The 24,897-nt window shown below is 63.4% G+C and overlaps 3 protein-coding genes and 1 long non-coding RNA gene across 6 annotated transcripts in view; 3 read left to right on the top strand and 1 right to left on the bottom strand.

Annotated features, from left to right (window-relative positions):
* The window catches only part of ADGRL1 (adhesion G protein-coupled receptor L1), a 44,250-nt gene extending 29,598 nt beyond the window's left edge, over window positions 1–14,652 (top strand). The window contains exons 6-23 of one of the 2 annotated variants that reach the window (XM_060181860.1): window positions 1,227–1,541; window positions 2,511–2,614; window positions 2,721–2,906; window positions 3,280–3,318; window positions 4,726–4,909; window positions 5,058–5,180; window positions 5,386–5,585; window positions 5,666–5,836; window positions 6,159–6,368; window positions 6,451–6,671; window positions 6,766–6,832; window positions 7,202–7,293; window positions 9,962–10,130; window positions 10,392–10,520; window positions 10,598–10,694; window positions 10,763–10,891; window positions 10,986–11,003; window positions 12,278–14,652. In XM_060181860.1, the coding sequence (XP_060037843.1) occupies window positions 1,227–1,541; window positions 2,511–2,614; window positions 2,721–2,906; window positions 3,280–3,318; window positions 4,726–4,909; window positions 5,058–5,180; window positions 5,386–5,585; window positions 5,666–5,836; window positions 6,159–6,368; window positions 6,451–6,671; window positions 6,766–6,832; window positions 7,202–7,293; window positions 9,962–10,130; window positions 10,392–10,520; window positions 10,598–10,694; window positions 10,763–10,891; window positions 10,986–11,003; window positions 12,278–12,969 (3,146 nt within the window). In that variant the 3' untranslated portion in view covers window positions 12,970–14,652. The remainder of the gene's footprint in view (window positions 1–1,226; window positions 1,542–2,510; window positions 2,615–2,720; window positions 2,907–3,279; window positions 3,319–4,725; window positions 4,910–5,057; window positions 5,181–5,385; window positions 5,586–5,665; window positions 5,837–6,158; window positions 6,369–6,450; window positions 6,672–6,765; window positions 6,833–7,201; window positions 7,294–9,961; window positions 10,131–10,391; window positions 10,521–10,597; window positions 10,695–10,762; window positions 10,892–10,985; window positions 11,004–12,277) is intronic. The other variant, XM_060181861.1, reaches the window with a different exon arrangement.
* On the bottom strand, window positions 1,484–2,515 carry LOC132535561 (uncharacterized). The gene is made up of 3 exons (XR_009547340.1): window positions 2,073–2,515; window positions 1,737–1,763; window positions 1,484–1,610 (listed from the first exon to the last, which is right to left on the bottom strand). It is a non-coding gene; the product is annotated as an uncharacterized LOC132535561 (long non-coding RNA).
* Window positions 14,653–19,700: 5,048 nt separating the features above from the next.
* Window positions 19,701–24,393, top strand: ASF1B (anti-silencing function 1B histone chaperone). 2 transcript variants are annotated; one of them, XM_060181865.1, is made up of 5 exons: window positions 19,701–19,904; window positions 20,417–20,560; window positions 23,301–23,416; window positions 23,880–24,056; window positions 24,157–24,393. In XM_060181865.1, the coding sequence occupies exons 1-5, from the start codon at window positions 19,796–19,798 to the stop codon at window positions 24,337–24,339; spliced, it is 729 nt and encodes a 242-aa protein (XP_060037848.1). In that variant the 5' UTR covers window positions 19,701–19,795; the 3' UTR covers window positions 24,340–24,393. The 2 variants fall into 2 exon arrangements, with proteins under 2 accessions (XP_060037848.1, XP_007532473.1); XM_007532411.3 differs by lacking the exon at window positions 20,417–20,560 and having other exon boundaries at window positions 19,707–19,904; window positions 24,157–24,388.
* Window positions 24,394–24,850: 457 nt separating this feature from the next.
* PRKACA (protein kinase cAMP-activated catalytic subunit alpha) overlaps window positions 24,851–24,897 on the top strand; it is a 24,085-nt gene continuing 24,038 nt past the window's right edge. Inside the window, exon 1 of the mRNA XM_060181864.1 lies at window positions 24,851–24,897. This exon is cut by the window's right edge and continues 275 nt beyond it. The gene's annotated coding sequence lies outside the window, so the exon portion shown is untranslated.

The raw sequence follows: 24,897 nt of genomic DNA, 5'->3' as shown, positions 1-24,897 counted from the left end.
TGGACACCACCACCTAGGAGGCCCCAGGCTCTCCAGTCACCTCCCCAACTGTGGGCCCCCACCATCCAAAAACCCCACTTGCTGTGGACCCAGGACCTTCTAGACACCCCAAGCTGTGGACCCCCTACTCAGGGTCAGCCCTGGACACAGACCCCCCACCACCACCAGGATACGCAGGAGCCCCCAGCTCCAGCCGTGGACCCCAGGATGGGACACACATGAGGGGTCCTGGGGTCACACAGCAGTCGGGGGGCTAGAAGCACCCTAGAGTTGGCTAACATGTCTCCCCCTAAATGCTGAGAAGGGGCTGGGCCAGTACCACTTCCATTTCAAATTGGGGAAACTGAGGCACTGGCTGGATTGGAACCACCTTTGTTCTTTTTTGTTGTGTTTCCAATTTAACTGAATTTTTTTTTTTTTTTTTTTTGCCCACCAGGGTTTTATCTCTGGGGCTCGGAGCCTGCACCATGAATCTATCACTCCCGGTAGCCTTTTTCTTTTCAGTCTGATAGAAGGTAGGAAAAGCAAGAGAAGAGAAAGAGAGAGAGAGACAGACAAAGACACCTGCAGACTGGCTCCACCGCTTGTTGTGAAGTTTCTCCGCTTCCCTGCACAGCTGGAGGGCCACAGGATTTGAACCTGGGGTCCTTGAAAGTGGACGGTGTGTGTGCTCAACCAGGAGCGCCACTGCCTGGCCTCTGTTGTTGTGGTTATTATCATCATTCTTATTTTTTAAATATTTATATTTATTTTTCCCTTTTTTATTGTTAAAGTGATTATTATTGTTGTTGTTGATGTCGTTGTTATTGTTGGATAGGACAGAGAGAAATGGAGAGAGGAGGGGAAGACAGAGAAAGGGAGAGAAAGACAGACACCTGCAGACCTGCTTCACCACCTGGGAAGCGACTCCCCTGCAGGTGGGGAGCCGGGGGCTCGAACCGGGATCCTTATGCGGGTCCTTGCGCTTTGCGCCACCTGCGCTTAACCCGATGCGCTACCTACCGCCCGGCTCCTGGCCGTCCTTATTTTAAGGTAGATTTCTTTCTGCTTCTGTGAGAAGGCGAGAGAGATGCTGGCATGTGCAGTGCGGGGCCTCGAACCCAGGGCCTGGAGCCTACGAGTCCTGCTCCCTCTTGCCCCGCCACGCCCCCACTTGCCCTGCCTCTGTTTTGGGGTGTCGCTGCCTGGGGGTGCATGTGCTGACCCCAGCCCCCTCCTCCCCGCAGGCCCCGCCACCGCCCCGCCGCTCAGCACCACCACCACGGCCCGGCCCACCCCGCTCACCAGCACCGCAGCGCCCGCCGCCACCACGCCCCTGCGCCGCGCGCCCCTCACCACGCACCCGGTGGGCGCCATCAACCAGCTGGGCCCTGACCTGCCCCCCGCCACCGCCCCCGCGCCGGGCACACGCCGCCCCCCCGCGCCCGACCTGCACGTGGCCCCCGAGCTCTTCTGCGAGGCCCGGGAGGTGCGGCGGGTGCAATGGCCGGCCACGCAGCAGGGCATGCTGGTGGAGAGACCTTGCCCCAAGGGCACCCGAGGTGAGTGCCGCCCTCCAGCCCTCGGCTGGCACCTGTTGGTCACCTGCCACCCTCCCATCACCATGTCACCTTCTGTCACCCGCCCATTATCTTGCCACCTGTCACCCAGCCATCACTTGCCCGTCACCATGCCACCTTCCATCACCCTCTCCTCACCTCCTTGTCACCTGCCGCCTTCTGTCACCCTCCTATCACCTTTGTGTCACCTCTGTCAACTGCCACCTTTCTTTTTTTTTTTTTTTTAAATATTTATTTTATTTATTTATTCCCTTTTGTTGCCCTTGTTGTTTTATTGTTGTAGTTATTATTGTTGTTGTTGTTGTTGGATAGGACAGAGAGAAATGGAGAGAGGAGGGGAAGACAGAGAGGAGGAGAGAAAGATAGACACCTGCAGACCTGCTTCACCACCTGTGAAGCGACTCCCCTGCAGGTGGGGAGCCGGGGTTTGAACCGGGATCCTTATGCCGGTCCTTGTGCTTTGCGCCACCTGCGCTTAACCCGCTGCGCTACAGCCCGACTCCCAACTGCCACCTTTCTACCACCTGTCACTGGCTATCACCTTTCTGTCACCTGCTGTGACACCCTCCCCGGGGGGCAGGGCAGGGCAGGGCAGGGCAGGAAGCCGGCCTGTCCTCAGAGCCCAGAGCTAGTGGCAGCACCGGGCGGCCGCTCTCCATCTGTCCTGTACTTGTCCCCGGCTACAGAGGTGACAGGGCCCAGGTGCCCGCTGGTGGGAGTGGGGTGATGGGGCCCATCAACTCCCAGGACCCCTCCCCACCCCCTGTAGCCAGAGGTTTCCAAGATGGGCTTTCTAGAAAGTTCTAAATCCCAGCGACACAGCCTTTGGAAAGGGGGTGTCCTTGTGGCGGGGGTGGGGGGGAAGCTTCTGTCACTACGAAGGGCTGTGGGTCTGACCGCCGGGACCCCCTCCTGTCTTGCCTCTGTGTCCCCGTCTGTCCGTGTCCCCAGGAATCGCCTCCTTCCAGTGTCTCCCGGCTCTGGGGCTCTGGAACCCGCGGGGCCCCGACCTCAGCAACTGCACGTCCCCGTGGGTGAACCAGGTGGCGCAGAAGGTACCCCGAGCCCCGAGCGGGAGGTGGCGGGTGGGCATGGCGCCCCCGGGTGCTGCGGGTCTGGGGGCGCCGAGCGGTCCTGATGCCCCACCCCGGGCGCCCCCAGATCAAGAGCGGGGAGAACGCGGCCAACATCGCCGGGGAGCTGGCGCGCCACACACGGGGCCCCATCTTTGCGGGCGACGTGTCGTCGTCTGTGCGGCTGCTGGAGCAGCTGCTTGACATCCTGGACGCCCAGCTGCAGGCGCTGCGGCCCGTGGAGCGCGAGTCGGCCGGCAAGAACTACAACAAGGTGGCCTTGGGCCCCCACGACCCGGCCTTGGCGGGGGACAGAGAGAGAGAGAGAGAGAGAGACCCCCGTCGGGGAGGGGGCTGGGAGGCCTGCCTGGCAGTCCTGGGAATGGGGGTCCCTTTCCCTCAGCCTAACGTTTGGGGAGCAAGGACCCCAGGCCAGTGGGGGCTCCCCTCCTGGCAGGCCCTGGGAATAGGGGTACCCTAGGACCCCCCATGTTTGAGAGACAAGAAGGGCCCTCGATCTCCTCAGTGCTCAGGAGGTGGGGGAAGGACCCCCAGAGCTGCTGAGGCTCCCTCTTGGGCCATCTGGGAGTGGGGGGTCCCTGGGTCGCCCCAATGCAGGGGCCCCTGACCCCCCATCTCCCCTCCAGATGCATAAGCGGGAGAGGACATGCAAGGACTACATCAAGGTGAGACGCGGGGGATGGGGCCCCTGGGGGTCTGGGGCAGGGGGTGGGGAAGAGCTCTGAGGACTGTGAGAGTCTAGGGACCTGGAGTGGGGGGCTATGGGGAGCAGTGGGGGGTACAGGGGCTTGGAGCTGTGGGGGGGTTCTCAGGAGTCTGGGAGTCTAGGGGACTGGGGCGGGGGGCTCCAGGGGCTGTGGGGGTCTAGTGGCTTGGGGCAGTGGGCTCTAGGGGTGTGGTCCACGGGAGGCTGTGGGAGTCTGGGGGTCTAGGCTGTTGGGGCCCATGGGTGACTTGGGAGTCTCGTGACCCAGGGTGGTAGGCTCTGGGGGCATGTGGAGCTCCGGGGGTCTAGGGCCTGGGTTGGGGACATTGGGGTGGGGACTCTGAGGATTGTGGGGGCCCATGGGGGTATCTGGGGGTCTAGGGCCTGGGGATGGCCTCTAGAGGTGGTGCAGGGGGCTCTGAGGGCTGTGGGCATCTAGGGGCCCAGAGAATTGGGCTTGTGGGAGGTTCTTGGGCATCTAAGTGTTGGCGTGAGGCAGGGAGCTCTGAGGGTCGAGGGTTCTGGGGTTCTACGGGGCCTGTTCAGTGGGCTCTGGGGCCTACGGCCTACACTGAGGGCTGTGGGGCTGGGGGTCTTGGTCTGGGATTAGGCCCGGGATTCTGAGGGTCAGGTACTCTGGGGTTAGGGGCCGGGGCTGTGGGCTCTGGGTGTGTGAGGGTCTCTGTATGTCTAGGCCCTGGGTTGTGGACCTTGGGGGGGGTGGGCTCTGAGGACTGTGGTGGCACTCAGGGGACACTGGTGGTCTAGGTGCTCAGAAATTTGGGAGTGTGGGGGAGCTGCGGGGTCTAGTGTGCAGGTCTTGGCTCTGGGTTGGGGACCTTGGGGAGGGGCTCTGAGGACTGGGAGGCGGATGGGCGTCTCAGTGCCTGGGGATCTGGGGGTGCAGGGGGCACTGTGGGTCATCGGGAGGCTCTGGGATCTAACAGCTGGGGATCTGGGGATGTGGGGCGGCTCTGGGGGTCTAGGGCCTTGGGGCCGTGGGCTCTACGGGTGGGGGCTCTGAGGGCTATAGGGGCCACCAAGCGCTCTGGGGGTCCCAGGGATTTGGGAGTGTGGGGGGCTCTGGAGGACTAGGGCCAGGGGTGGGGACCCTGGGGGGTTCTGTTAGGGTTATGGAATCCCTTGGGGGCTGAGGGCCTAGGGTCCCGAGGTGGTGGGCTCTGGGGACACATGGGTCCTGGGTATCTCGGCTCTGAGGTGGGGACTTTGGGGTCTCTGAGGACCCAGGTGACCCTGGGGGTCTAGGGGCCCAGAGCGGGGGGGCTCTGAGGGCCGTGAGGGCCTAGACCCCGGGGTGTGGGGCTGAGGGGGCCCTGACATCGCCCCCCCACCCCACCCCCCGCAGGCTGTGGTGGAGACAGTGGACAACCTGCTTCGGCCGGAGGCGCTGGAGTCGTGGCAGGACATGAATGGCACAGAGCAAGCGCACACGGCCACCATGCTGCTGGACGTGCTAGAGGAAGGCGCCTTCCTGCTGGCGGACAACGTGCGCGAGCCCGCGCGCTTCCTGGCTGCCAAGCAGAACGTGGGTGCGTGTGGGCCCCGGCAGTCGGTGGAATCCTGGAGGGGGCCTATCGGCGGGGGGGGGGGGGGGACCGCAGGGTGGGGGCTCCCTCGGGGTTCCTCTAGGGCTATGGTCTCCTGAGGAGCTGGCCCGAGCACCCCGTGTCCCCCCAGTGCTGGAGGTGACGGTGCTGAGCACGGAGGGGCAGGTGCAGGAGCTGGTTTTCCCCCAGGATCATCCCGGGGACAGCTCCATCCAGCTGTCCGCCAACACCATCAAGCAGAACAGCCGCAACGGTCAGTGGGTGGGCCGGGGGACCCCAAACAGCCGCCCGGGGGGCTCGCCGCTGACACCCTGGAGCCCCGAGGGAGGGGACAGAGCGCGGGGAGGAGCCTGGAGCCGCAGCTGGGAGGCTGGGAGGTTGGGGGCAGTGACTGATGCCCGTGCCCTGAGGGATCATGGGGGACCCCTTCTGACCTGAGCCCCCGTCCTCGCCCTTAGGCGTCGTCAAGGTGGTCTTCATCCTCTACAACAACCTGGGCCTCTTCCTGAGCACGGAGAACGCCACAGTGAAGCTGGGGGGCGAGGCGGGGGGCGCCTCGCTGGTGGTCAACTCGCAGGTCATCGCCGCCTCCATCAACAAGGAGTCCAGCCGCGTCTTCCTCATGGACCCCGTCATCTTCACCCTGGCCCACCTGGAGGTGAGTGGGGGCCCTCCAGGGACCCCCCCCTGGGGCCCCCTCGGGCTCTGAGCCAGCGTCCCCCCCACCCCCTCCCCCAGGTGAAGAACCACTTCAACGCCAACTGCACCTTCTGGAACTACTCAGAGCGCTCCATGCTGGGCTACTGGTCCACGCAGGGCTGCCGGCTGCTGGAGTCCAACCGCACGCACACCACCTGCGCCTGCAGTCACCTCACCCACTTCGCCGTGCTCATGGCACACCGAGAGATCGTGAGCCCCCGGGGCCACCCGCAGGGGCGGGGAGGGCAGGGAAGCTGGGCCGCAGCCTGGACCCCCACCCCACGCCCTCCCAGAGAACCTTCTAGAGAGCCAGGCAGGGTCGGGAGGGACAAGGCCCGAGGCCCCGACCCCACCCCTCCACTGGGGTCCCCCACTGCCCTCCGTCCCGTCCCAAAGAACCTTCTAGAGAGCCAGGCAGGGTCGGGAGGGACAAGGCCCGAGGCCCCACCACGCCCCCACCCCGCCCCAGCTCCCTACCCCCTTGTCCCGCCACCTTCCAGAAGGCCGACCCCGCCCCGCCCCGCCCCCACAGCACCAGGGCCGCATGAAGGAGCTGCTGCTGTCGGTGGTCACGTGGGTGGGCATCGTCATCTCGCTGGTGTGCCTGGCCATCTGCATTTCCACTTTCTGCTTCCTGCGGGGCCTGCAGACGGACCGCAACACCATTCACAAGAACCTCTGCATCAACCTCTTCCTGGCCGAGCTGCTCTTCCTGGTCGGCATAGACAAGACGCAGTACGAGGTGGGCCCGGGGGACGCCGGTGCGGGGGGATCTCCCCCCCACCCCGGCCGCGGCCCTGACCCCCTCTGCCCCCGCCCCCCAGATCGCCTGCCCCATCTTCGCAGGGCTGCTGCACTATTTCTTCCTGGCCGCCTTCTCCTGGCTGTGCCTGGAGGGTGTGCACCTGTACCTGCTGCTGGTCGAGGTCTTCGAGAGCGAGTACTCGAGGACTAAGTACTATTACCTGGGCGGGTACTGCTTCCCCGCGCTCGTGGTGGGCATCGCCGCCGCCGTGGACTACCGCAGCTACGGCACCGAGAAGGCGTGAGTGGGGGCCCCCCCGGACCCACCCGGCCCCGGGGGAGAGGGTGCCCCGCCCGCCGCCCACCTCGCCCCGTCTTGGTCTCTGTCTCCGCAGCTGCTGGCTGCGGGCGGACAATCACTTCATCTGGAGTTTCATAGGGCCCGTGTCCTTCGTCATCGTGGTGAGTGGGGGGCGCGGGGGACCCCTGAGAACACGTCTCTGATTGGAGGGCGGCCCGGAGCCTCCGCCGGGACGGGGAACCCCCCCCCAGTTTTCTGTCTGGATCCGGCCTGGACCCCTGAGCTAAACGCCCCCCCCCCAGCTGAGCCTGGGTCTCCTGTGGTTTCCAGAGGGTCCGGCCCGCACCCCCGTTCTACAGCCCTGGGGCCTGCCTCCCACTGGGACCCCTGCGCCCGGGCGAGCCGGGGAGCCCTCAGAGAAGGAGGCTCTGCATCGCAGCCTTGGGCGGGGCTGGCCCGGGCACACACACCCCCCCCCCGTATCCCCCCAACCTGGGGTCCCTGCCTGAGCCCCCGCCCCCGCCCTGCAGGTGAACCTGGTATTCCTCATGGTGACTCTGCACAAAATGGTCCGCAGCTCCTCCGTCCTCAAGCCCGACTCCAGCCGCCTGGACAACATCAAGTGTGTGCCCCCGCACCCTGCCACTCCTGACACCCCCAGGCACCCCAGACACCCCGACACACCTGACACCCCAGACAGACACCCCAACACCCCAGACACCCCGACACACCTGACACCCCAGACACCCCGACAGCCAAGACATACCCCAGTCAACCCAGATACCCCAAGATACCCCCAGACTCCCCAAGATACCCCAGACACCCCAAGATACCCCCAGGCACTCCCAGACACCCCAAAATACCCCCAGACAAACCAAGGTAGCCCCAGACACCCCCCAGGCATTCCCAGATACCCCAAAATACCCCCAGACACAAGGTATCCCCAGACACTCCCAGACACCCCAAGATACCCCCAGACACCCCAAGATACCCCCAGACACCCCAAGATACCCCCAGGTACCCCCAGATACCTCCAGGAACCCCTTAGACACTACCCAGACACCTCAGATAGTCCCTGACACGCCAAGATAACCTCAGACACCCCAAGATATACCCAGACACTCCCAGACACCCCAAGATACCCCCAGACACCCCAAGATACCCCCAGACCATCCCAGACACCCCAAGATACCCCTAGGCACCCCCAGATACCCCCAGACACTCCCAGACACCCCAAGATACCCCCAGATACCCCCAGGCACCCCTTAGACACTACCCAGACACCTCAGATAGCCCCTGACACCCCAAGATACCCCCAGACACTCCCAGACACCCCAAGATACCCCCAGGCACCCATTAGACACTACCCAGACACCTCAGATAGTCCCTGACACCCCAAGATAACCTCAGACACCCCAAGATATATCCAGACACTCCCAGACACCCCAAGATACTCCCAGACACCCCAAGATACCCCAGGCACCCCCAGATACCCCCAGGCACCCCTTAGACACTACCCAGACACCTCACATAGCCCCTGACACCCCAAGATACCCCCAGACACCCCAAGATACTCCCAGGCACCCCCAGATACCCCCAGGCACCCATTAAACACTACCCAGACAGCTCAGATAGTCCCTGACACTCCAAGATAACCTCAGACACCCCAAGATATCCCCAGACACCCCAAGATACCCCAGATACCCCCAGGCACCCCTTAGACACTACCCAGATACCTCAGATAGCCCCTGACACCCCAAGATACCCCCAGACACTCCCAGATACCCCAAGATACCCCAGACACCCCAAGATACCCCCAGGCACCCCCAGATACCCCCAGGCACCCATTAGACACTACCCAGACAGCTCAGATAGTCCCTGACACCCCAAGATAACCTCAGACACCCCAAGATATCCCCAGACACTCCCAGACACCCCAAGATACCCCCCAGACACCCCCAGGCACTCCCAGATACCCCCAGGCACCCCTTAGACACTACCCAGACACCTCAGATAGCCCCTGACACCCCAAGATACCCCCAGATACCCCAAGATACCCCCAGGCACCCCAAGATACCCCCAGACACTCCCAGACACCCCAAGATACCCCCCAGATACCCCCAGACACTCCCAGACATCCCAAGATACCCCCAGAAACCCCAGGATACCCCCAGACACCCCGAGATACCCCCAGGAACCCCCAGATACCCCCAGACACTCCCAGACACCCCAAGATACACCAGGCACCCCAAGATACCCCCAGGCACCCCCAGATACCCCCAGGCACCCCTTAGACACTACCCAGACAGCTCAGATAGTCTCAGACACCCCAAGATAACCTCAGACACCCCAAGATATCCCCAGACACTCCCAGACACCCCAAGATACCCCCAGACACCCCAAGATACCCCCAGACACCCCAAGATACCCCCAGGCACCCCCAGATACCCCCAGACACTCCCAGACACCCCCAGGCACCCCCAGATACCCCCAGGCACCCCTTATACACTACCCAGACACCTCAGATAGCTCCTGACACCCCAAGATACCCCCAGACACCCCAAGATAACCCCAGGTACCCCAAGATACCCCCAGACACTCCAAGATACCCCCAGGCACCCCAAGATACCCCCAGACACTCCCAGACACCCCAAGATACCCCAGATACCCTCAGATACTCCCAGACACCCCAAGATGCCCCCAGGCACCCCCAGACACCCCAAGATACCCCCAGACACCCCAAGATACCCCCAGACACTCCCAGACACCCCAAGATACCCCCAGACACTCCCAGACACCCCAAGATACCCCCAGGCACCCCCAGATACCCCCAGGTACTCCTTAGACACTACCCAGACACCTCAGATAGCCCGACACCCCAAGATACCCCCAGACACCCCAAGATACCCCCAGACACTCCCAGACACCCCAAGATACCCCCAGGCACCCCCAGATACCCCCAGGTACTCCTTAGACACTACCTAGACACCTCAGATAGCCCCTGACAGCCCCAGACACGCCAGTGAGGTCCCGGGTTCAAGCCTCAGCATAGCAGGTGCCCGTCAGGGGGTTCTGATCCACTTAAGCAAACCTTTGGGGGAGCGGGGCCGGTGGGAGGCACAGGGCACTTACTTCCCCAGGAGTCAGGAGCGAGGAGCTGGATTTGAGGCCCCTTGCGCCCCACCTGCAGGGGGGAAGCGGCCTCCTGAGCGGTGGAGCAGGGCACTAGTTCTGTCTCTCTGCCTCACCCCCGGCCTCCCTCCGTCCCGTCCCGTCCCGTCCCGTCCCAGGTCCTGGGCGCTGGGGGCCATTGTGCTGCTCCTCCTGCTGGGCCTCACCTGGGCGTTCGGGCTGCTCTTTATCAACAAGGAGTCGATGGTCATGGCCTATCTGTTCACCACCTTTAACGCCTTCCAGGGCGTCTTCATCTTCGTCTTTCACTGCGCGCTGCAGAAGAAGGTGGGCGGCCCATCCCTCTCGAGTTCTCTCTGCCTCTATCCGATAAAAAACAAAATGTTTTTAAAAGGCAAAAAAAAAAAAAAAGCCTAAGGCTCGACGCCCGGGCGCCGTGTGGGCAGAGTCCCAGGCACCTGGGGAAGCTCTGTCCTTCGACCGACCACGTGAAGGACCGAGCGGACCAAGTGTCCCGGGGTGGGGATAGAAGGAGGAGAGGTGGGTTCCCCGCAGCCTGAGCCCCCCGCCCCGCCCCGCACCCCACAGGTGCACAAGGAGTACAGCAAGTGCTGGCGGCATTCCTACTGCTGCATCCGCTCCCCACCCGGGGGCGCCCACGGCTCCCTCAAGACCTCCGCCATGCGGAACAACGCGCGCTACTACACAGGCACCCAGGTACCGCACCCAGGGGCTGCGAGGGGGCCCGGCCCCCCAGGGCTCTAACCCTCACGGCGGCCCCCCTGCGCCCCCAGAGCCGAATCCGGAGGATGTGGAACGACACGGTGAGGAAGCAGACGGAGTCGTCCTTCATGGCGGGGGACATAAACAGCACCCCCACCCTGAACCGAGGTGAGTGCCCCCCGTGGCCGGGGCAGGGCCGGGGGTCTCGGGCGCCCGGTGACGGGGTCTCCCCGCAGGCACCATGGGGAACCACCTGCTGGCCAACCCCGTGCTGCAGCCTCGCGGGGGCACCAGCCCCTACAACACGCTCATCGCTGAGTCGGTGGGCTTCAACCCCTCCTCGCCCCCCGTCTTCAACTCCCCAGGTGAGTCCCGAGACGGGAGGGAGCCCCCTGGGCCCCCCAGGACCCCCTCTCACCCACCCCGTCTTTCTCTCCCCCTCCTGGCCGCCACCTCCAGGGAGCTACCGGGAATCCAGTGAGTGAGCCTCCCGGGGCGGGGACTGGGGGAGGATTACCGGGCGGGGGGGGGGGGGGCAGAGAACTTGGGGTGCCACCCGCCGCTTGGGGGAGGCTTCGGTGCTGTGGCGTCTCTCTGTGTGTCTGTCTGTCTGTCTCTGAAGAATCAGCTGGGGCGGCAAGGACAAACAGAGACAAACTGCTTGGCAGAAGCAGGGCTCCCAGCTGCAGGGGAGGGGTGTGGCTGCAGGCGTCTCTCCTCTCTGCCTCTGTCTCTGTCTCTGAACAGTCAGAATAAAAAGGGGAGGGGCCTGGGCAGACAGCATGGCGGTTCTGGGAAAGAAACTCTGAGGTTCCGGGTTCAAGCCTCCGACAGCACCTCCAGCCGGAGCTGAGCCGGAGCTGAGCAGGACTCTGGGCTCGCTCTCCCCCCACCCCCAGATTCACTAATTTCGTTTAAATGGAGGAAGGGAAGGTAGAACTGCTGGGCACAGGGACCTGCGTTCGGGCCCCTGCTCCCCACCTGCAGGGGGGAAGCTTCATGAGCGGAGGAGCAGGGCTGCTGCTGTCTCTCTCTCTCTCTCTCTCTCTTTCTCTGTATGTGTTCCTATTTTCTCTCTCTCTCTCTAGCACCATTAAAGAAAAACGGACACCCAGAAGGGAAGTCGTGCAGGCACTGAGCCCCTGAGATAATCCTGGTGACAGAGAGTGAGAGGGAGAGAAAGACAGAGGGGGAGAGAGAGAGAGAGGACAGCCCAGGAGAAGACTCAGTGGATACAGCGCTGACCTCTCAGGCCTGAGGTCCTGGGTTCCATCCCCGGCATCGCACGCTGGTGCCAGAGGGAGGCCAATGCTTCTCTCTGTGTTCCCCGTAATTCATAAAATGAATGTTTCATTTCTTTGAGTAAGTTAGAGAGATACAGAGAGAAAGATGGAGAGAGACAGGGAGGGAGGGAGGGAGCCCAGGGCCCTGCTGAGCTCTGGCTGCTGCTGGTGCTGGGGACTGAACCCGGGACCTCAGAGCCCCAGGCAGGAGCGTCTGTGTGCAGAAGCCGCCTGCTGTCTCCCTGGTCTGATTTGTTTTAAGGATTTACTATTAGGGTTATTGTTTGATTTACCACCCGGGAGAGCTTCCCTCTGGCACATGAGCCGCGGGGGCTCGAACCCCGGGCCAGTGTCTTAGCCACGGCGCCCCCTCCTGGGCCGCGAAGCCTTAGGGGCCGAGAGAGACAGGCCGACGGACGGACGGACGGACAGACACCGGCCGACCGTGTGTCCCCCCCCCCCCCCCAGAGCACCCGCTGGGCGCCCGCGAGGCCTGCGGCGCGGACACGCTGCCCCTGAACGGCAACTTCAACAACAGCTACTCGCTGCGCGGCGGCGACTTCGCGCCCGGGGAGCCGCCCGAGCCGCCCCGGGGCCGCCACCTGGCCGACGCGGCGGCCTTCGAGAAGATGATCATCTCCGAGCTGGTGCACAACAACCTGCGGGGCGCGGCGGCCGGCGCCAAGGGGCCCCCCGCGCCCGAGCCCCCGGGAGTGCCGCCCGCGGGGCCGGGCGCGGGGCCGGGCGCGGGCGCGGGCGCGGGCCCGGCGGGCTGCGCGGAGGAGGCGGCCGAGGCGGCGGCGGCGGCGGCGGCGGCGGGACTGCTGTACACGGCGCTGGAGGAGCCGCTGCTGCTGCCGCGGGCGCAGTCGGTGCTGTACCAGAGCGACGAGGCCGACGAGCCCGAGCCGCCCCCCGACGGCGCCCCCCGGGACTCGCGCTTCCCCGGCCTGCGGGACTCGCCCCCCTACCCGGACAGCAGCCCCGAGGGGCCCCCCGACCTGCCGCCGCCGCCGCCCGCGCCCCCCGGGCCCCCCGGGCCCTTCTACCCGCCGCGGCCCCCGCTCGCCTACTACCGCGACCCCTACCTGGGCGGCCCCGCGCTCGAGGGCGGCGGCCCCGACGGCGACGGCCAGATGCAGCTGGTCACCAGCCTCTAGGCGCCGCGCCCCACTCGGCAGAGCACAAGTCCCCACGGCGCCCGGCCCCGCCCCGGCCCCCGCACCCGCCCTGCCCCGCACCCGCCCCGCCCCGCACCCGCCCTGCCCCGCACCCGCCCCGCACCCACCCCGCCCCGCACCCACCCCGCCCCGCCCCGCCCCGCGCCCCGCGCCTGTAAATATCTCAACCACGACATGGAAAAGGAAAACCAACCAACCAACCAACAAAAAAGACAAAAAGAAGAAGGAGGAGGAAGAAGGAAGAGAAGAAGAAACACTAACTGAAGGCTGGAGAACACCACCACGGACGACGGACGGACGGACGGACGGAGCGGGACGACGGGAAGGGCCCCCCCCTTTTTTTCCTGGCCGACTCCCCACCTTCCCGGGGCGCAGTGGTGGGGGGGGGCGGACACCGCCTCCAGGCAGGCGGCCAGGACTGCGCCCACCCCCACCCCCCGCCACGCCACGCCGCGCCACGCCACGCCGCCTGCTGCGGGGAAGCCCGACCGATCAGAAACCCAGAACTCAGCCCCTCGCGGCATCTCGGGGCGTGAACCTCACTGCCTGCCCCGCCCGGGCCCCCCCCACACCCAAAGATGCTTTTGCCAAGGGGGATGGGGGGGCGGCTGCCAGGCGGTCTGGGCCCCCGCCCCCCATCATTGCCATCCCCGGGGCGCCCCTCACAAGTGCCATGAGTCTGCGAACATCGGGTCCGCCCTGCCCCGCCCGCCTGGAGTTCTGGGGGTGGGGGGGGTGAGGAGGAGGGCGCCCCTCCCTGGCCCCCAACTCAGCGAGGGTGGGAAGGGGGCGACCAAAGATCGAGGCAGGCGGAGGGGGGCGATGCCAGGAGGCCGGGGGCCGCCCTGGGGTTTATTTGGGGGGTCGCCGCTCTAAGCTGGCAGGAGGGGCAGGGGGGAGGCGCCCCCGCCCGCAGTCTGAGACCCCGCCTTGACGCCAGCCAGGAGGGGGTGCGGGGTGGGGGGCACCCCAGACCCCAGGGGAGCCCCCCATCTCTCCAGTCTCGACAATCAGGGGGAGAAAGGGGGCGGCGGAGGGAGACACCCCCAGACCTCAGAGCCACGTGGCCTGGCCGGGGTGGGCCCCACCGACACCCCAAGACCAGGACCCGGTGCCTTGCCGCCCTGCACCCGGCCGGGGCCTAGCGAGCAAGGGTCTTGGTTCCTGCCCCCCACAACTCGGGCTTCTGAATCCAACTGCTTTTCAGTTTCATTTTGCTTTTTATTTTTTTTCCTACCTCTTGGATTGCTTTATTTTTTTGAGGGGGGGAGTGTTGGGCTTCGTAGACCTCCCCCCCTTTTTTCCTCACTCCCTTAGTGTCTCTCTCGCTGTCTCTGTGTTCCTCTCCCATCTCTCTCGGATCCCTCCTCCTCCTCTTCCTCCTCTTCTCTCCTCTTCCTCCTCCCTCTCCATTCGGGCCTCCCCGCACCCCCACACCCAGCCCAGCCCAGCCCTCCCCCCCTACCCACCCCCCAACTTTTCGATATGCCAAACCAATTTTGGGTCGAGTGTATTTAACAAGAACAAAACCACAAACAAGAAAACAAAAACAAAGGCTCATCGCAGCGGGAACGTTTCAGAAAAAAACAAAAAGTTTTAAAAAAAAATCGTTGAGTCAAAAAAAAAAATCAATAAAGAAATTAAGATTTCTTGGAAAAACGAGAGTGGCGCGTCAGTCAGTCCTTGGAGGTAAAGGGACGGGGTGGTGGTGCTGATGCCGGGACTCCCGGTTCTGGAAGGTTCCACCATTCACCCTGGATGGTGTCTCTGAGGTCTCCGGCTCGTCTCCTCAGCCCCATCCACCGTGGAATCCCATCTCTCATGTTAAGGGTCTAACCCAGCCACACACATCGCCTTATATATCTGGTTTTTGTTGGTGGTGTTATTTCTTTTTTTTAAAAATAGATTTTATTTATTAATGAGAAAGACGGGGGAGAGAGAGCGAGAGCTAGACATCATTCTGGTACAGGTGCTGCCAGGCACTGAACTCAGGACCTCATGCTTGAGAGTGACGCTTTATCCACTGTGCCACCTCCCAGACCACGATGTTGTTTATTTCTTTATTCTGTTTGGTAGGTCAGAAAGAAATTGAGGGGAGAAACAGACACCTGCAGCCCTGCTCCACCCCTCAAGAAGCTTCCCCTCTGCAGGTGGGGGCCAGGGGCTTGAACTCCGGTCCTTGTGCGCTGTGACGTGTGCACTTAACCAGGTGCCCCACCGCCTGGCCCCCCACTTTCATCTCTTTCCTAAGCAGAATCACTTCCCGTCCCATCCATTTCATCCAAAGGACATTCTATCAACGTTCTTTTTTTATAGTTATTTATTCCGTTTTGTTGCTGTTGTTATCTTTGTCGTTGTTATTATTGATGTCATTGTTAGATAGGACAGAGAGAAATGGAGAGAGGAGGGGAAGACAGGGGGAGAGAAAGACAGACACCTACAGACCTGCTTCACTACCTGTGAAGCGACTCCCCTGCAGGTGGGGAGCCGGGGCCTCGAACTGGGATCTTTATGCCGGTCCTTGTACCCTTTATTTTATTATCTTTATTTATTTTTTGGATAGTGACAATCAGAAATTGAGAGGGGTTATCTTACAATCTTGTTAATCACTATTAAGTTACTAATAAAATTAAAAAATAAAAAAAAAAAAAAAAGAAATTGAGAGGGAAGGTGGTGATAGACAGGGAGAGAGAGAGACACCTGCAGCCCTGCTTCACCACTTGTAAAGCTTTTCCCCTGCAGGTAGGGACCAGGGGCTCGAACCTTGGTTCTTGTGCACTGTAACATGTGCGCTCAACCATGCGCACCACCACCTGGCTCCCTATCTACCTTTCTACCTCCCCTCCCCTTTTTTTTTTTGCCTCCAGGGTTATCACAGGAGCTCGCTCCTGGAGGCTATTTATTCCTTTTTGTTGCCCTTGTTGTTTTATTGTTGGGGTTATTATTATCGTAGTTATTGCTGTCATCGTCGTTGGCTAGGACAGAGAGACATGGAGAGAGGAAGGGAAGACAGAGAGGGGGAGAGAAAGACAGACACCTGCAGACCTGCTTCACCGCCTGGGAAGCGACTCCCCTGCAGGTGGGGAGCCGGGGGCTCGAACCGGGATCCTTACGCCACTCCTTGTGCTTCGCACCACCTGTGCTTAACCCGCTGTGCTACCGCCCGCCCGGCCCCCCTTTTTATTTTAATGATGAGAGAGAGAGAGTCCAGTGCTCTGCTCAGCTCTGCCTGAGACTGGTGCTGGGGATTGAACCTGGGAACTTAGGAGAGAAAAGTTTTATTTATTTGAATGAAAGAGAAATAACAGAAAGATGATGAGAGGGTAAACAGATAGATAGAGAGAGAGACAGATATCACCCCAGAGCGCTGCTCAGCTCTGGCTATTGGTGGGGGTGCTGGGGAGTAAACCTGGGACCTGAGCCTCACCCAGCAGTCTGTGTGTAGAACCCCCATGCTGTCACCCTGGCCCTCACTTCTGCTTTCTGAGTTGGCGCAGGTCAGCTGAAAGCTGGGCAGGTAGAGCCAGTGGGGCTGGCGGGTGGTGCTGAGGCCTCCGCACAGGGTTCCCTCAGGTTCCAGAAAGATCGGGGGCCTTACTTTGCAGGCCAGCCTGACTGGGAGCTGAGAGTCACACCGGATGGCTCAGTAGGGCTCTGGTAAAATAAATAAATAAATAGTAGTCTTAAATAGAAAAGTGTCAGAGGCTGCAGAAAGGAAGTGACCACGTGAACAAGGTCCCAGGTTCGATCCCCAGCACCACCAGCAGCCAAGAGGTGAGGCCCGACTAGCAGGTGGTTTCACTCAGATGTGGGATTTGGAGACCTGATGCACTTCGATTTGCCGGCCCCGCCCAGAAAATATCTGAAGCCAGCAAACTGTGTCTGAGACTTGTGAAAAGCCCAGGGGATCTCTGGGAGGGGTGTGTGTGTGTGGGGGGGGGGGCACAAGACTCTATTCTGGGGGTCGGTATCGCAGCAGGGCCCGCGGCAGTGAAGCAGGTCTGCAGGTGTCTTGTCTTTCTCTCCCCCTCTCTATCCGCCCTTCCTCTCTCCATTTCTTGTTTAATATTTACTCATTCCTTTTTGTTCCTTTTATTTTATTGATGTCGTCGTTGTTGGATAGGACAGAGAGAAATGGAGAGAGGAGGGGAAGACAGAGAGGGGGAGAGAAAGACAGACACCTGCAGACCTGCTTCACCGCCTGGGAAGCGACTCCCCTGCAGGTGGGGAGCCGGGGCCTCGAACTGGGATCCTTAGGCCACGTGTGCGCCACGTGTGCTTAACCTCCCGACTTCCCTCTCTCCATTTCTCTCTGTCCTATGCAACAATGACATCAATAACAACAATAGCAACAACAATAATAGCTCTAGCAATAAAACAAGGGAAACAAAAGGGGAAATAAATGTTTTAAAAAAAGACTCTGCCCTCTTACAACCCTACAGCCCACTATTCAGCACAAACAAAAAAGTGGGGAGCTGGGGAAGACAGCCCAGTGACTGTGCAAAAGATTCTCCTGCCTGAGGCCCTGAGGTCCCAGGTTCAATCCCCAGCTCCACCAGCAGCCAGTGCTGAGCAGGGCCCTGGGGAAAACGATGATGAAGATGATGATGGTGATGGTGATGATGATGGTTCTGCCAAAGACTTTTTCAAGTTGGAGGCTCTGAGGCCCCAGGTTCCATCCCCAGCTCCACCAGCAGCCAGCGCTCAGCAGGGTCTGGGGAAATAATAAACTAATGGTGGTGATGATGGTGGTGATGATGATGACAGAGCTGGGGCGACAGCACAGGGGCTCTGCAACTGGCTCTCTTGCCTGCCTGAGGCTGCGAGGCCCCGGGTTCAAGCCCCAGCATGGCCGGAAGCCCGAGTTGTGATAATCCGGAGGAGATCACTGGAATCACCCCGGGACCGCTGCGGTGCTTGGAACTCTCTCTCCTCCTGTCGCTGCTCAGAAGCCCGGGACGCTGTCCGCCATCTTGAATCTCAGGGCGGGAGGCAGCTCGGCCCGCAGAGCGCACGCGTCACTGATGGGGGGCCCGGCCTTCCTGCGGGAGGGAGACCCGTGTCCCCGGCCGCTCCTGTCCTGTCAGCAGGCTGTGCGGGTGCACGCAGGTGGCTGCCCCGGCGCCCTGGGGACTCCCCGGTGATGGGGGACGAGAGGCTTCTCGAAGTCTGGCACCCTCGGACCCGTGGCTGTTAGCGGACTCCTGGGTTTCCGGGCACTACCGGAAATGGCTCGCCGGAAGCAGCCCTGGAACCTACCAGCGGCCCACCGGAAACGGTCCAGAAAGCCTACCGGAAATAGCCCACAGGCACACTGTGGGATTTGACCTTGGAGGTAGCCGGGAAGTCATCCGGTAGCGCACCACAGGCCCACCGGAAACAACCCAGGAGGCCTACCACTAACCCAGAGGACACGGCTCTGGGAGTCGTCCAGTAGCTCACCAGAGGCTCACCGGAAGTGGCCCTGGAGGCTCACTAGAAGCCATGAAGTAGCCTACCACAGGCCCAAGAGAAACGGCCCAGGCCGCCAGACGGAAGTAGTCCACAAGTGTACTGGACACAGCCCAGGAGGCCTACCGGAAGTGACCCCAGTGGCCCACCACAGTCTCACTGGAAAAGACACAGGAGGCCTACCGGAAGTAGCCCACTGGACTTGGTCCTGGAGGCCTAGCGGAAGTCTCCCAGTAGCCCACCAGAAAAGGCCCGGGAGGCCTACCGGAAGTGACCCCAGTGGCCCACCACAGTCTCACTGGAAACGACACAGGAGGCCTACCGGAAGTAGCCCACTGGACTTGGTTCTGGAGGCCTAGCGGAAGTCGCTCAGTAGCACACCATAGGCCCACCAGAAATGGCCCCGGAGGCCTACCGGAAGTCGCCCGGTAGCCCACCACAGGCCCACTGGACATGGCCCCGGAAGGCTATCGGAAGCCGTCCAGTAGGCCACCGCAGGCCCACCGGAAACGGCCCAGGAAACCTACCGGAAGTAGCCCGCCTCAGACCCACCGGAAACGGCCCGCTGACCCGCCGGAAGCACCCCGGAGGCCCTCGGTTGGCCAAAAGCGGACCCCGCGTTCCCGCCGTATCATCTCCCCTCCAACTCGCAACCGACCCTCCCACCCCCAGGCTGCTGGGCCGTGGAGACCCCCGCCGCGTACACCCCCCCCCCAGTGGGCGGCCGGCGACGCCACGTCTCCCCGCTACCCACACCGGGCGCCCAGCGCTCCAGCAGCCGACTTCCGCTCTGCTCTCGCCAATCACGTCCCGCCCTCGTCGCCGGGCCAGCCAATCGTCTCCCAGGATACCGGCGGCGGCCCCGCCTCCTCGGCTCCCGCCCCGCCCGCCCTCTTCGGCCAGCGCCGCGCGCCCCCGCTCGGCGGTTGGCGGCGCTGCCGGGCTGCGGGAGGCGGCTTCCGGAAGGGCGGGGCGGAGGGCGGGCCGAGCCGGTGCGGGAAGCCTCGCGATTGGCTCCGGGCTCAGGCCCCGCCCACCCGCTCCCGGCCCCCCAGTCGGAGGCGCACGGGATTGGCTGCCGACAGACGAGCGCCCGATGGCCCCGCCCCCCCGAGAGCGAGCCGCGCCGATTGGTCCGGGTGGCCGGGCGCGCGCCCGCCGGCCTGGGCGGATTGGCGGAGGGCGTGGCCGCGCGGGCGCGAGCGCGGGCCGTGATTGGTCGGCGGGCGGAGCGGGGCGGGGCCGGCTATTTGAAGGGGGCGCGCGGCGGCTCGCTGCGGCAGTCGGCGGAGGGAGCGGGCGGGTGAAGCCCGCGTAGCCCAGGGCCCCCTCCCAGCCCACCCGGGCCGCCGCCATGGCTAAGGTGTCGGTGCTCAACGTGGCGGTGCTGGAGAACCCGAGCCCCTTCCACAGCCCCTTCCGCTTCGAGATCAGCTTCGAGTGCAGCGAGGCCCTGGCGGACGGTGAGGGGGGGGCGCCCCCATTTCCCTCCCGGAGCCGCGCCCCCGCTTCCCCCGTCAGGGGCCCCCGGCTTCCGCCCCGAAGCCGCGTCTCCACAGCCGGAGCCCCCGCGCAGCCCGATCGGCGCCCCGTCAAAAGTTGCCACTGGCCATCCCGGCACCCCGGTCGGCCCCCCATCTCCCTCCCTGCTGATGGGGGGCACAGAGCCCCCCTTCTCCGCGGGGTGGGCGGGGAGGGCGGGGAGGCAGGGGCAGAAGAGAGGGCTGGCTCTCCGGTGCATTGTGGGTCGGTCGGTCGGTCGGTCGGTCTGTCTGTGGTTGGCATCTGTCTGTGCCGCTCTCTCGCTCTGGTTTCCCTGCCTTTGAAGACTGACCGCTGGACGAGAGAGAGAGAGAGGCAGGCAGGCAGGCAGGCACAGTCTCCCTCTGGCACATGAGAGGCTGGAGCTCGAACCCAGGACCTCAGGCCTGAGACTCCAGCGCTTTCCCGTCGTTATTTACTGCAGAGAGACCAGCCAGGAACGAGAGGATGGGAGACAGACAGACAGACACCTGCCGCCCCGCTTCACCACTTGCGAAGCTTCCCTCCCCGCCTCCTGCCGGTGGGGACCCCGGGCTCGAACCCGGGGCCTTGTGGACTGTGACGTGCGCTCCACCAGGTGCGCCGACGCCCAGCCCCCCCCTCCCTTTTTTCTTTATTTTTCGTATTTGCTTTCCTGTAATGACGGAGAGAGAGACCACACACAGCCCAGAGTCCTCAGCTCCGGCTGCTGGCGGTGCTGGGGTTTGAACCCGGGACCTCAGAGCCTCAGGCAGGAGAGTCTCTGCCAGCCGAGGGACCCATCTGGAGACCGGCAGGATCTCCCTGATCTTTCTCCCTGGGCACCTTCCTGGCACTGTCCCTCCAGGCCCTGGGCTGTAAGGCTCAGTCGCTGTCTGTCTGTCTGTCTCCTTCTCGGCCCTCAGGCCTGGCCCATTCAGCGCTGCGCCCGCTCCCAGACCGGCTTTCCCACTCTGAAGCACCAGAGCTTCCCCGGGTGCCTGGGCTCCCCCAGGGTGGTGCCAGGGTGCTGATCTGGACACTGGGGGAGCTCCTTCTCTCCCCCCCTTTTAGAAGCTGAGAGATTGAACCAATCAGCTGCTTCCACACCAGGGGGCGCTAGAGAGAGGGAGAGCGAGCGAGCGAGCGAGCGAGCGAGAGAGAGAGAGAGAGAGTGTTTCCACACCAGGGGGCGCTAGAGGGCGTGTGTCTTGGATCCTTTTGTGAGACACTCTGGTGCCGGGGATCGAACCCAGGGCCACCCTGCCCAGGCAGCAAAGCCGGTTTCCCTCAGAGCAGACCCAAGGTGGCAGTGGCTCCATCGCGTCAGAAAATGGGGGTGGGGGGGGGGAGCTCCCCAGGCAAACACGTGATCCGAATAGAACTCCAGCGCCACATGGGAGGCCTCACAGCCCCTGGGGAAGAGCCAGCGCTGTGGTGTCTGACAGCAAAGACAGAAAAGGGAAATGGACCTGTGCTTCCGCGCAAAAGGTTCTAAAATAAAAAAGTGACCTGTGGATTTTTTATGATAAATATATTAATTTTTATTACTGGATACAGAGAAATTGAGACACCTACAGCTCTGCTTCACCACTCGTGAAATTTTCCCCCTGCAGGTGGGGATCGAGGCCTTGAACCCGGGTCCTTGTGCACCATAATGTGAGCGATTCACCAGGTGCGCCACTGCCTGGCCCCCTTATACTTTTGTATTTTAATTTATTTCCTTTTGTTGCCCTTGTTGTTGTTATTGCTGTTGTTGTTGCTGGATAGGACAGAGAGACATGGAGAGAGGAGGGGAGACAGAGAGGGGGAGAGACAGACAGACACCCGCAGACCTGCTTCACCGCCTGGGAAGCGACTCCCCTGCAGGTGGGGAGCCGGGGCCTCGAACCGGGATCCTTGTGCTTTGCGCCACCTGCGCTTAACCCGCTGCACTACAGCCTGACTCCCTCCCCTTATACTTTTTAATGAGAGAGCACAGAGCCCTGTTCAGCTTGGCTGATGGCGGTGCTGGGGATGGAACCTGGGACTTTGGAACCTCAGGCAGGAGAGTCTCTGCAGAACCATGATGCTGTCTACACCTGCCCTCTCTCCCTCTCAATCTTTTTTTTTAATGATTTTTTAATATTTATTTTCCCTTTTGTTGCCCTTGATGTTTAACATTGTTGTTATTGATGTCGTCGTTGTTATACAGGACAGAGAGACATGGAGAGAGGAGGGGAAGACAGAGAGGGGGAGAGAAAGACAGACACCTGCAGACCTGCTTCACCGCCTGGGAAGCGACTCCCCTGCAGGTGGGGAGCCGGGGGCTCGAACCCGGATCCTTATGCTGGTCCTTGGCTTTGCGCCACGTGCGCTTAACCTGCTGCGCTACCGCCTGACTCCCTCTTTTTTTTTTTATTAATCAGTATGTTTAACTCCTCCTGGTGAATCAGAAGAGTCTGCGGTCTGAGTGGACCCCAAGACCTGAAGGCCAGGCAGCCAGCTGGGGCGAGGTGGGCGGCCCTGGGCAGTGCCTGGGAGCTCGGGTGACAGTCTGTCCTGTCTGCTCCAGGAAGCTGCCCCCCCCACCCCCCATCTGCACCCCCAGGCCAGGCCGCTTCCTGTGAGGATCCTGGCTGGCGCTTGTGCAATCGCCCAAAATAGGCCACGGCTGTGGGCCAGGCCGGGAGGCTGACCTTGTCCTCCTGGGGCCAGCAGGCACTGCCTCCAGATTTGGGGGACTGCAGGGGGGTCCCCGAGCTCTAGAAGGCCAGGGAGTTAGTCAGGGTTCCTGAGGGGATCACCTTGGCACGCTGAGTCGCCCCCCATCTGTCCCAGTCGTGGAGGGGTCCACTAAGGTGGCACCAGGCCCGGTGTGTGAAAGAGGAGGCGCCTCCTGCCCCCGCACTCGGGGCACCGGCATCTTAATTCAGCTGCTGCCAGGCCGCCGCCCCAGGGGCCCCGCAGGTCCAGTCAAGGTCACTCCCCGGCTCCGTGGAGTTCTCTCTCTCTCTGGCTGTTCCCAAACCCGAGTCCCAGGGTGGGGCTGGGGGGCGGCGCGGTGCTTGGCCGCCGGGACCCTGGGTTCAAGTCAGAAAGAAATCAAAAGAGATGGGGGAATCAGAAGGGTGCTGCTCCCTCCCTCTGCCATTCTTTGATTCTTTAAAAGAGAGAGAGAGAGAGAGAGAACTAGGGGTCTGGGTCTGTCTCTTATCTCTCTCTCCCTTTGGAGTCTGCCGGGCCGGTGGGCTCAGTCACACAGGCCTCGAGCCCCAGCAGCAAACAGAACCGATCTGGAAGTTTCCAGCCAGGGCAGGGTGGCCCAGGGCCCTTGGGGAGCCCCCACCCCTCTGACAGCCCTTCCCCCCCTCCCCCAGACCTGCAGTGGAAGATCATCTATGTCGGCTCAGCCGAGAGTGAGGAGTTCGACCAGGTCCTGGACTCTGTGCTGGTGGGCCCCGTGCCCGCCGGGAGACACATGTTTGTCTTCCAGGTGAGCGCCGCCCGAACCCGGGCCCTCATGCTGAAGACTCCCGACACTACCCACCATGCGGACACACACACACCTCTGACTCTCAAGAGAGAGACGGCGGAGCCCGGGAGCTTCTCCTGGTGCACCAGGGCACTCCACGTGGTGCCAGGGCTCCGGCCTGAGTCTCGTACCCCTGGGAGCCACCAGCACAACCTCTAAGCTCTCACTCACCCCTGCCTGAGCCCACCTCGGGGGAGGAGGGCCTGCTTCACTGAGGGCGAGCCGAGACAGATGGCGTGGAGAGGGGGAGACAGAGATGCCCGCACACCTCCCCGCGACACTTCTCGCTCGTTCACGCGTCTCAGGATGCCATGCCTGTGACGGGCGAGCCCAGCCCGAGCTCCACCGGGGCTTCCCGGGGCGGGGGGCGGGGGTCTCCGAGGCCTCCCGCACATTAAGAACCTCCCTGGCCCTCCCCCTGCAGGCGGACGCCCCCAACCCAGCGCTGATCCCCGAGTCGGACGCGGTGGGGGTGACGGTGGTGCTGCTCACCTGCACCTACCTGGGCCAGGAGTTCCTGCGGGTGGGCTACTACGTCAACAACGAGTACCCCGACCCCGAGCTTCGCGAGAACCCGCCCCCCAAGCCCGACTTCTCCCAGGTGCGTGGGGGCCGCGGAGCCCGGGTCCCGGGGGGGGGGGGGGGTGTGCGGGAGGCGGGCGGGGCCGCCCTGCTGACCGTCCGCCCCCGCCGCCCCCCAGCTCCAGCGGAACATCCTGGCCTCCAGCCCCCGCGTGACCCGCTTCCACATCAGCTGGGACGGACCCCCGGAGCCGCAGGGGAGCCCCGAGCCCGCGCTGGGCTGCGCCGCGGCCGCCAAGGGCCTGGGGCTGCCCGGCTACGTGCCCGGCCTCCTGGCGGAGAACTCCATGGACTGCCTGTGAGCCGCCGCCCCGACCGCGCCGACCGGGCCGAGCCGCGCCGACCGGGCCGAGCCGAGCCGAGCCGAGCCGAGCCGAGCCGAGCCGAGCCGAGCCGAGCCGAGCCGGGCCGGGCCGCGGGGGGAGAGGGCGGCGCGGGCGCGGGCCCCGGACGATCGGCGCTGCCATAAAGGAGCGAGCACTTGGCCTGCGCCGCCCTCTGCTTCCGCGCCGCCGGGGGGGGTGGGGGGGGCGTCACACGGGACCCCCGGGAAGCCCGTCCGGCGCGCGCCGCCCCCGGGAGCCCCCCGCCGTGACCTCTGACCCCCGTGCGTGGACTGCGGCTGCGCGGGGGGGCGGGGCCGGAGGCTCCCCGGCCGGGGATTGACAGTCGGTCTCCGGGGGCCGGCCCGCTGGCTCGCCTCGGCCAATGGGCGTCCGCGCCGGGCGGCCGCCGGCCAATCAGATGCGAGCTCCCGCCCCTCTGCGGCGGGGGCGGCTCCCGAGCGGTGGGCCGGCGCGGTGACGTCGCGCGCGCGGTCGCGGGGCGGGGCGGCGGGCGGCCAATGGGAGGCGGCGCCG

The sequence above is a fragment of the Erinaceus europaeus genome, chromosome 23 (genome assembly GCF_950295315.1).
Source record: "Erinaceus europaeus chromosome 23, mEriEur2.1, whole genome shotgun sequence".
Classification (NCBI taxonomy): domain Eukaryota; kingdom Metazoa; phylum Chordata; class Mammalia; order Eulipotyphla; family Erinaceidae; genus Erinaceus; species Erinaceus europaeus.
This window is presented reverse-complemented; position numbering and strand designations above follow the sequence as displayed.

What these genes read in the sequence shown, in the direction of transcription:
- ASF1B (XM_060181865.1), top strand. Translation starts at nt 19,796, where the DNA reads ATGGCTAAGGTGTCGGTGCTCAACGTGGCGGTGCTGGAGAACCCGAGC. An exon ending in TGTGACGTGCGCTCCACCAG is followed by an intron (nt 20,561 to 23,300) that starts GTGCGCCGACGC and finishes CCCCTCCCCCAG; the next exon opens with ACCTGCAGTGGAAGATCATC. An exon ending in GACACATGTTTGTCTTCCAG is followed by an intron (nt 23,417 to 23,879) that starts GTGAGCGCCGCC and finishes CTCCCCCTGCAG; the next exon opens with GCGGACGCCCCCAACCCAGC.